The 10,672-nt window shown below is 40.1% G+C and overlaps 1 protein-coding gene across 1 annotated transcript in view; it reads right to left on the bottom strand.

Moving 5' to 3' along the window:
- Nucleotides 1–1,059: 1,059 nt before the first annotated feature.
- LOC307256041 (choline transporter-like protein 5-A) overlaps nucleotides 1,060–10,672 on the bottom strand; it is a gene marked incomplete at both ends in the record, with an annotated part of 65,763 nt that continues 56,150 nt past the window's right edge. The window contains 11 exons of the mRNA XM_080034907.1: nucleotides 1,060–1,157; nucleotides 1,331–1,415; nucleotides 2,257–2,345; nucleotides 2,545–2,615; nucleotides 5,770–5,843; nucleotides 5,960–6,063; nucleotides 6,142–6,236; nucleotides 6,793–7,061; nucleotides 7,733–7,820; nucleotides 7,977–8,069; nucleotides 8,438–8,537. Coding sequence (XP_079891033.1) covers nucleotides 1,060–1,157; nucleotides 1,331–1,415; nucleotides 2,257–2,345; nucleotides 2,545–2,615; nucleotides 5,770–5,843; nucleotides 5,960–6,063; nucleotides 6,142–6,236; nucleotides 6,793–7,061; nucleotides 7,733–7,820; nucleotides 7,977–8,069; nucleotides 8,438–8,537 — 1,166 coding nt within the window. The remainder of the gene's footprint in view (nucleotides 1,158–1,330; nucleotides 1,416–2,256; nucleotides 2,346–2,544; nucleotides 2,616–5,769; nucleotides 5,844–5,959; nucleotides 6,064–6,141; nucleotides 6,237–6,792; nucleotides 7,062–7,732; nucleotides 7,821–7,976; nucleotides 8,070–8,437; nucleotides 8,538–10,672) is intronic.

The raw sequence follows: 10,672 nt of genomic DNA, 5'->3' as shown, positions 1-10,672 counted from the left end.
TACCAAGACCTATAATTCAGAGGTTGTTAGTATCCATCCCACAGTTTGCCAATACGAGATATATTTTTGTCCATTATATAATTTATAAATGGGCCCCAAATACCGGTACTTTGAAAAGTCTCCTGTTTGTTCCTAAGGGTGTAAGTAATCCAAGTCACAGATAGACATGACATTTCTTTAAACCACTAAAAACACATGCATTGTATTAAACTTTAATTAAAAATTACAATAATAAAAATGTTGGAGATGTCGTTTTACATAATGTCAAAGTAAAAACAACAGGAAATGTATTTAAAATCAAGAACTGAAATATCTTATTTACACAAGTATTCAATTCAATACTTTGAAGAAGTCCCTTTGGCAGCAATTACAGGTCATAGTCTTATTGGCTAAATCGCTACATACTTTGCACATTTGGATTTGAAAGCTTATCCCTTTCTTCCTGGCAGATCCATTGGGTTGAAAAGGAATAGTTTGAACTATAATCTTCAGGTCTGTCCAAAGATGTTATGTGGGGTTAAGGGGGCTTTCACACCTACTTAAAAAATAAATTAACAGACTTCTTAATGCAAAACAATGCTCCTCTCACTCTATCAATTAAGGGCTCAAAAATGACTTTGTACTGTCGAGGATCCTTTCAGACCAAAAATGGCACTGCGTCAAGCTTCCTCTAACATTTGGATAAGTTAAAATATAGGTGCAGCAGTTTGACAGTTACAAAGGGCTCCATTTAAAGGAACGTTCCATCGTGTAAGCTTTCCTTTATTTTTTCTCAAGTATTATAAAAGTCTTCCAACTCTGTTTTCCTTTTGGTTTCATACATTTTTGACATGTGGTCTCATTGTTTCTGAGTTCTTACTATTAGATTTCACAATGGATTATCCCACTAAGTATACCAGAAGTGAACTAGACAGCCACTCTGAGGTTGGTTTTCGTTATGTCTGTGCAGTAAACTGTAATGTTGTTCTTCTTTGGTGTTACATGTCTTCAGTGTGGTGACCTTGGCATGTCTTTGGTTTGGCCAGGAGTGTGTATGTCCAGGCCCAGACTGAATGGAGATCAGCCCACCTGGTAGGATTTACCCAGTATTGTGTGCAGCTCTGGGGACATGAGGAAAGGCTTTTCGGAACTACCATCATTCCTCTCTAAGTCATCACCTGGTTTGACAGAGAAATGCCACGATGGGGTCAAGGAGATTAGCATGGGAGAGGAAGCAGGTATGGATGGATTGGGAGATGTGTCATGTTAAATGGAATGATTTATGAATGATATATTTTTTTATAGACCTTGTGCCATTATGAAATAGTTTTTAATCAGTGAGCGTACTTACAGAAGCACAGGAAGAGCGTATCCACACACATGGTATAGACACTGAAGAAACCATGAGCGATCAGGTAGGCACCTATCACCACCGTCTGATGTGAAAAACATAGAGGTTACAAAACTACAGCAAAACTGCAGATCTGATTACTAATCTCAAGACATAGAAAACACATAGAATTCTTATAATCTTTGGGTTAACGTGCCTCTTAAAACAAAAAATGTAACCCATACACACAAGTGTTGTTCTTCCTAATCCACTAACCTCTGGTGACCCCCCTCCCCCCGTCGTGTTTTCATGATTTTCATTGTGTTGCTGCTGTCTGAGTGACTGGGTCCTTCAGTACCTTCAAGCTGCTCAATGACGTCTTAGAAAGTAGAAATGGTTCCATGCTCCCATCCCTGGTTTTTTGTTTGGGTGATTTTTCACCCTACCTAAGTGAAATGTTTTTTTTTTTCAAATGCAACTGTCTGTAAGGTAAGGTAAGTTTAGAGTGCTGCTCGAATTTGCACGTTGTATTAATTTTGTGTAATTTTTATGAATACATATCACTTAATGGTGATGTCAAAGGGAATTTATATGGTCAAAGATTTTTTTATTAGGTATATTATATCGGGTGAAAAACTATTGGCGTTAGTGATAGTCTTACAATATTTAGCGTTAGTGTTCTAGGGTTCAGAGATTTAAGACTACAGGAATTTGCTGAACTAGAACCTTGACCTGGTTGAATCATCGGACCAAAATAAAAGAAGAAAATGTATATTTAAGTTATATGTTTTTTTAAATCTAGGGATAGTAATACTATACTATTGGATAGATGAATGTATTTAAAACAATACCTTGTGTTCACCACTGTAAACCCATTGTTATTTTTTGTCTACTAAGAAATGAAATCAGTGGATCAGTGGACTACATGTGTGTTGTGTGACTCTGACCAGTAGGGGGATCCAGTAGTAATTGAGATCGGGCACTTCCTCCTGTACAACAGGGATCTTACTAGTGAAGAAGAAGAATGCAACCACACCTGACACACACACACACACACACACACACACACACACACACACACACACACACACACACACACACACACACACACACACACACACACACACACACACAGAATGACAGTCTTGCTGTTTACATGTCCACTAAACACTCCATTGGAAACTATAATGTGCATAAACATGACAGTGGCTGGATCATCCTGGCATTGTACTTACCAACTCCTCCTGCTATCAGCACTTTGGCCAGAAACAACAGGAAGTCTGTCACTCTATCTAGCACTGCAACCCTGTAAGCAGATAGGCACACCGTTCAGCCCTGACACTCATCCAACACATGAGAGAGAACAATGTAACTTGTCCTGGTTGACTAGCTAAATACTGTATTCTGCCAGTATGCTGTTTGGTGTGGAGGATATTTAAATTACCTTGAGAAAAGTTTTGAAGAACAGGTTTGTCGATAGATGTATACATAAAATCAAGTACAAAGAATGACAGTATTACAGCTGTGGGACCGGTCCTTCTGCTCTTCAGAGCACAGAATTCATGTTAGCCAGACAGCTGACTGGCAGGTTTAGTCTTTTCCTTACAAGGTCCACCTTTAGCTGACTTGCAGCTTCACTGTTAGCTTGCTGCTTTTGTTAGCTTTCCCTAACAGCTGTTACTATACCTTTCTCTAAAGGCGAAGACACACCAAGCCGACTGCTGATAGTCGCCAGAAAATGGATTCAGATGATTCTGTCAGCTCCAGTCTCCCCGAAACGGTCAAAGAAGTGCGAAAACACCGAGCCGACTACCGACTTGCTGTCAGTCTGCGCTTGCGCGGGATGACATTAATTAGGCTGTTATCCTAACGTAGGCTGTCATTATAACAGAGAGAGTGCATGCTGCAGACACACACACTCACTGACACACACACCTGTGGCCGCTCCTCGCCCGAACTACCTCGACTATTTAAAAAAAAACATGTGCATGAACAATCTAATGCTATGTGCTGATTGTGTTTAGCCTACATGAAAATACGAACATTCTCTGATTCTTTTTTTTTAAAGATATTTTTTTTGGGCATTTTTATGCTTTATTTGATAGTGCAGAGAGACAGAGGTGAAATGGGGCAGAGAGGGGAGTGACATGCAGAGAACGACCGCGGGCGGGAATCGAACCCGGGTTTGCTGCTGGGCCCGGCCCGGGAGGGGGACGCCTTACCAACTGAGCTAAAGGCACCCCGAACATTCTCTGATTCTATCAATAGCTTCCTAAATCATGTTTGACAAAACTGAAACTAATATCTGCTCCGCTGCCATAGCAGAGCAGAGACGGGCTGGCCCTACACCAATCAGATTGCTCCGGCTGAAAGACTGCCCGACGCTGATTGAACATGTTGAATCGGCTGAAAAGAAGCCCAAAGACATCTACGATGGCCGACGTCACCGAACACACCAAACTCATGTCCCCGCCCCCTCCAGACTCTCCAATCGAGTCCGACGCCCGATTTTCGGCCCGGTGTGTCTGCGCCTTAATATGTATGACTCCTCGGAAGGCACGCTTCCTTTTCTTAACTACTATTACAGACGGTTCAAAAGAAAACAAAGTCTATCATCATAAAGGAACAATTTAAACATAACATATTTTGAATAGGGGAGAACGGGGAATCTGAGGCATCGGGTAATGTGAGCCACCCCCTGTATCTAGGGAACAGAAAACATTTTTGGTCATGTGAGATATATGTTTTCAAGCCCCTCTCATTTCCCCATGGCCCTGAAAGAGAGGACCTTATGGTGCTGTGGTAAGCATGTTTTTTTCACCAAAATAGGTATTTTGCATGTAAAAGTAAATTTTCTTGCTGTCAACTTAATCAACTGTTGTGCCAAAGCAAATGTATTCACGTAGAAAAACTTCTATCATATGTGTTGATGAACTACCAACATATAAAAACCATGTGATGATATTAGCTAAAGATTAGCCTGAAATGCTAAGAGAGGTAGTTTTTTCTCAAATTGTGGTGGTGGGGGAAAGTGAGCCAAATGCTGTGGGGGAAAGTGAGCCACTGTCTCACTTTCCCCCACCATGAGGCACAAGTTAAGTTTAGTCTTAAACATATTTTAATGTAATATCACATAACATATGTTTTATTTTGATGTCATACACATTGTAGAAAAGCCATCATGCCAAGGAAATACACCAGGAAGACGACCTGGGGCAACCACACGGAAAGAGCACTTCTCATCTTTCCCTGTAACCTTCAGGGCTGGAATGTAGAGTAGGCCTAGATGTAGAGTATGACAGGCTGATGTTATAATCCAGTTGGGTCTTCTCCTGTGTTCTGAGTCCCAGGCTGTTCTCGCTGGTTCTGATTTTCCTATGCTTTGACCCCCAGACACAAGGGTGTTCTGACCCCCGGACTGTGTTCTAATCTAACTGGTTCTATCTTTCATTTGAATCTTAATAAAGCCTTTTGAATTATAATATGTTGTATTTGATTGTGTTCAGAGTTACTTTCAAGTGTTTAGAAAATTTGCTTTGCTTAATTCTCTCAGCTCTTTTAAATCGGGTCTCAAAACGTTCTTGTTTCCCTTTTAACCTGTATTTTTTTTTTTTTTTTTATTATTTTTTTTTTTTGGTAAAATGTTTTAATTCTTTTATTTAAATGTTGTATTTTTATCCATGTTTTAAATTTGTTCATTTTTTTTTTTTTTTGTATTTGTATTCTTTATTTGATGTTAACCCTGTGAAGCACCTTGAGTGGCCCTGTGCCTGAAATGTGCTCTATAAATAAAATTGCCTTGCCTTGCCTTGCCTTGCCTTGCCTTGCCTTGCCTTAATTGACCAAACCCCATCATTCTTTTACTAGTCCGACATTAGTTCTGGAATGTGTGGCTAGCTTTCAGGATTCTAACTGTCACAATATATGTTGTTATGGTAGTTTCAGAGTGGAAAAAGTAAGTGGATCAGTTTACCCCCTTGATTTTTCTGGTCTGTCTCAGTTTACCCCACAGCTGGGGTAAAGTGAACCACATGACAACTTTTTTTAAAACAATCATATTTTCACTGCCCTTTGTCTTGAAAAAAATCTGCTAATGCCCATTTCTAGGAAACATCCTGAATTAATGGGAAATGTGTAAATTTGAGTGATAAATAATTTTAGCTCGCTTAGAGGGGAGCAAATGTAAAAAGTGGCTCAGATTACCCCGTTCTCCCCTATATGATTAACATGATAAATTGACACTTGGCAGATGATATTATCCATGTCTTTGGCGTCGGTTAAAGAGCATTGTCTGTGTTGATGAATGTCACACACACGTTGGACGAGTGTTCACGGCGGACTAACAGTCTTTACCTAAATAAACTCCACACAAAAACCTGTCAAAACACAGACTTCTATAAAGGTCAGAGAGGGAACCAGTGGACCCAGGGACCAGAGTGAAAGGCATGTAGCTTTCTGACCTGGCCATATTCCTCATCAGTAGGAAGAAGGCTTCTCTGGCTGAGGTGCAGAAGTTCTTACCATAGATTGCCACCTGATGGAGAAGAGATAAAAACACAGCTATGCAAGGCTGTTGCTGACAAAACCAGCAGTGGATAGTTAGTATTGATTGAACTAATGCTAAACAATCAACTAGCTTACCCAACTCACCATGATATAAGCATTACGGTTCATGTAGCGTACACATTTCTCCAAACACCAGAAACAGCATTTCAGACAGTGCATTATGAACCTTGACAGGCTGTTGTGAACACCTACATGGATGAACATGTATAGAGTAAGATACATATAGTCATAATGCTAACACATATAGCATAGTGAAGACGGTAAACCTTTCAGTTTGTGTTCCAGATATTCCAGTACGATCTGGACCAGTTGGGCCACTGAAAGAATGAGAGCTCCAAATGCCAATGATCCAGTGTGATACCTGATAATGGAGAGTGAAGAGCTTAATACATGGTTACATAAGACTCTAGATCAGTGGTCTTCAACTGGGGGGGAGGGCTGCCAACACTAGGGGGTCCGTGGAGGTACTGCAGGGGGTCCCCCAAAATGAATTACAATGTTCATAAAATATGAAAAACATATTTATATATTTAATGAAAGCAAAGAATTGTCCGGACTACTAACGTTAGGTTGTTCAAGAATGGATCGCTTTGTAACAATACAGGCCTCGAGTTTAAAATGCAACACCTGACCTCGTCAATGATAATCATAAAGACAAAAAATTATTATGTACTAATGTTTTATCAACCATAACCACAATAACTGAGTAAAAATAGATTAAAATAGGCTAAAACATATGTTATTGTATGGCTAGGCTGAAAATCCAACATTTTTCGTTTGTTCAAATTTTTTTGCTTGGGGTCCGTGTTCTTATTTTCCATCGACCAAGGCAGAACAATGTTGAAGACCCCTGGACTAAATCAAATATGGACCAGTGTGAATGCCATGCTTGGGTCTTGTTGTGAGGGTGTGCTGACCTGATAGCCCTGCTAAATGATGCAAAGAGTGGACATGGTGGGATATCCCGAGGCTTCCTCTTAGCCCAGTAGTAGCTAGCGAAGGTCCCAGCCAGAGTGAGCTGCTGCAGGGCCAGGCTGAAGTTGATGAGCCAGAGACAGGCCAGCAGGTTGGCTAGCTGCAGCAGGAACAGGTAGCGGTGGTAAGACGTCTCCCCGCCATAGAAGGCAAACACACACTGAGAGCCAACACACTGCGCTGACGTGGAGATGTTGCTTCTGTTGAAAGTCTGGCCCAGTCATGTGGGGAGGAACACAGGGGTTATTCATAACTTTAAGTACCTTTGTACAATGTATTGTTTATTTTTAGCATTTCATAAATTGTAGAACATGTGACATAAGATGGCATGAGATGACACAACAGAGGACTACTATGACATATTTCATTTGTATTCATGTCTGGACATTTGATGCCTTAACTATACAGTAGAGCGATGAGAGATTGGTTGATTTCTTTGTTATATCAACGAATGATTGAAGATGCTTTTCCGTCATTTTACCAGTGAAAATCCATTGCAAACTTTAAGTTAATACGGACATATGCAGTGAACTATTAGCGCCTCAAAAATGTCCTAAAAACTAGGGGCCGACCGATATGGAATTTTGAGTGCCGATGCCGATTATTTTCAGAGAAAAATTACGATAACGATTAAATCGTCCGATTATTTATTTTTTTAATCCCCAAAATATATATTGAAAAAATTAACTTTTTTGAACCCTTAAATATACTGTATATGAATACTTGTTACTGTCGATAGGTGTACAGGAACTTTTTATTTATTGAATTATGCATTATCTAAAAAAAATACAATACACTCACTCCTCAATATCATGCATGACATTGACATGACCATAAAAAGCTCAACAATGTAGTAATGAGGATGAAGATAATATACTGTACCTGCGGGTTGCAGGTTCTGTTGGCATAGGGGCAGCTCACATCATAACACATGACTTTGTAGACAGCTTGACCTGAGGATGCTAGGTAACTGGTTTCACATTGGTTGGTTAAAGACACGTCTAAAAAGATGTTTTCAATTTAACACCAACATGTATTGTTCAAATAAAAAATGTTTCTGCACAACCAAATCTTTCAGTCACTCTCTCCATTGGTCCTGTCAATGCATTGCTTATTGAGAGGATACACAGCTGTGGCTGCCCAGTAGGAGATGACAACAGTCATCAAGAGAAAGGTGATAACTGGGAAGAATAGTGTAGACATGATGTGACCCATGGCTCTGCAACAACACAGGAACCACAAGGGCAGGAAAACAACTGCATTATACACATTTTTTTTAAACCTCATAATTTAAAGGTGCTACGACGAGGAACTTTTAAATATTTCTGAAACAGTCTAATTTTTCTTCTGATGATCATAAATTACATGTAAACAAGACAGCCAACAAGACCATCAATGCAAATAGTGCTATTTTTATATAGTTTTTTCTTAATGCCTTTGCTCACCCAGGAACAACATCTGTCATAGTAAAATCACTAGTACTTTTGTCCAAAGGGGGCACAAGAATGAACTGAAAGCGAAAGTTCCTCAGAGCATCTTTAAAGGGCGTTTACACAACTTAATAATACTTATTTTTAAGGTTCATACTTGCTAGCCTCTCTGAGCAGAGCAATAGCCACCTGGACTCTTCTCCTTAAGAAGACCAACATCAACATGATGGAAGCTTCTGTCACTCCCAGGGACAGCACTGACAACAAAACAAACAATGTGTTATGCTCTTTATATGGTTATGTCAGGACCATGGTCGCTTCATAGTTTCATTTGTTACATTTCTGCTTCTGCTCTAATTCCCCTCAAAATAATTGTGTTATCCTATTCTGAATAAATACATCTCCTTAACTAAAAGCCAATTTGCATGAAATAAAAATGAGCTAATTTAATGTTCACTGTTCAAAATAGATTTGTTTTATATATTTATTTTTTTATTTAAGTGATGCGGTACATGACAAAACATTGAGAGACATGACAAAAACACCATTGTGTGTGGGACAAGACAAGCTATCAGAGACAAGACAACAACAACAACAACAAAAAGAACAACAAGTAATAAAAAGAAACAAATAATAATATATATTATTGTACATATACGATAAAGAAATAGAAAAAAAATACAGAAATAGACTAGTAGTAGCTCATGGCATATTGAAATATTGGATGTGAGTGTGCGTGTGTGTGTTTGTGTGTGTGTTTTTTGGGAGGGAACAGTACTGCGGCTAACTTCTGTGGGTGGTTGTACAGGTAGAGTTTGGCAGAGTAATTGAGAATAAAGTCAGAAATTAAAGTAAATAACTAGGTAGTGCGTCTCCCCCTCCCCCTCCTTTGGGGCGGCAGTGGCGAAGTGGGTAGGGAGATCGCCTCTGGAGTGCAGGGTCGGAGGTTCGATTCCCCACCTACCCGCCACATGTCGAGGTGTCCCTGGGCAAGACACTGAACCCCAAATTGCTCCCGATGGTTCAGAAAGCGCCTTGCATGGCAGCTACTGCCATCGGTGTTTGAGTGTGTGTATAAGATTTGTGAAGCGCCTTGTGACCCTGGTCTGTGAAGGGCGTGCTATAAATAAAGCTTACTTACTTACTCTGCTTTGTTTCCTCTCCCCATGAAGTCACTCCCCTATCTTTACATTTTTTATTAAATTAAAACTTTAATTCTTAATGAGGCAGGAGGGGCTCATCTTTCAGTCGCCGCTGGACCCTAGGGAAGGCTGATGGATTGGATGGGTGACGTGTATTGCCCAAGGACACAACAACCATGACACAAATGGCAGGGCGGGGATCAAACCGCCAACCCTCTGATCATTGGCCGACCCGCTCTACCACCTGAGCCTCGGTCGCCCCAATCTGGTAGCCCTGGGTTTGCCTCCTGACAATCTTTCAGCCTTTGCGAATAAAATCAAGACCCATTTGGATCTTTCCAGGGGCCTCATTTATCAACCGTACTTACGTAAGTAGGGCGTAAGAACATTGCCACGCAAAGTATGGCATTTACCAAAATGTACTTAGACTTATGAATGTGTGTAAATGTAAGCACAACTCTGACCATGCTTACGAACATAATCTAGTGGTAGAATAGCGATATTACAAGCACAAAGCAAAGCATTTAAGAGTTTCAACGTCTGCATTAACACTAGAACCGCCAGCGTTCTCTTTATATCTATAATCGCCACGCGTCAAATCCACCCGTGCATTTTTAGGGTAATATAAAGTCATACATTTGTTTGTTTAATCATCATCTGTGTTTTGGACCTCTTGTTTTATAATCTAAGTTTCTTTAAGAACACTGATCACGACTCAGTAATGAAACTGAAGTAGATATAATATCGCCAATACATCAATGAAAACAGATGGTCAAAACAGCGTCCAAATGAGCTAACATCCTAAATGCAATAAATAGTTATATGGCACACTTATTTTTAGGTAAGCTCTAATTGATTATTCATTAAATGTGTCACGTTTACATGTTTTGAAGCGGAGGATCCCTCCGATGCTCTCTGTGCGTCTCAGCACTCAGCTGTGAGCTGGACGAGCCGCGGTGACTCGCCAATCACTCATTTCACTTAGTAGGCTAACTCTATTGTTGTTAGGAGCATATCTTCATCTCTTTTTTATTGAAAGAGTTTATGAATGACTGCACGTAAAGTTGTCAGATCGCGGCAAACAATGCCGTTGCCTTACAACTTGCTCGAAAATATCACATTTTCCCATGCAGCAAGCTTTCTTTTGTTTTAATGCCTGCACTAAGTGCGCCAACAAAATGTTTTGCTTCGATTCAACCTCGTTTACAAGGGTTTCCATTTACGTGTTGGAGAAGTTTCTTTTCGTTACC

The sequence above is a fragment of the Ammodytes marinus genome, assembly GCF_949987685.1.
Source record: "Ammodytes marinus genome assembly, chromosome: 9".
Lineage (NCBI taxonomy): Eukaryota > Metazoa > Chordata > Actinopteri > Uranoscopiformes > Ammodytidae > Ammodytes > Ammodytes marinus.
The sequence above is the reverse complement of the archived record's forward strand: the minus strand, read 5'-3'. Positions and strand labels throughout refer to the sequence as shown.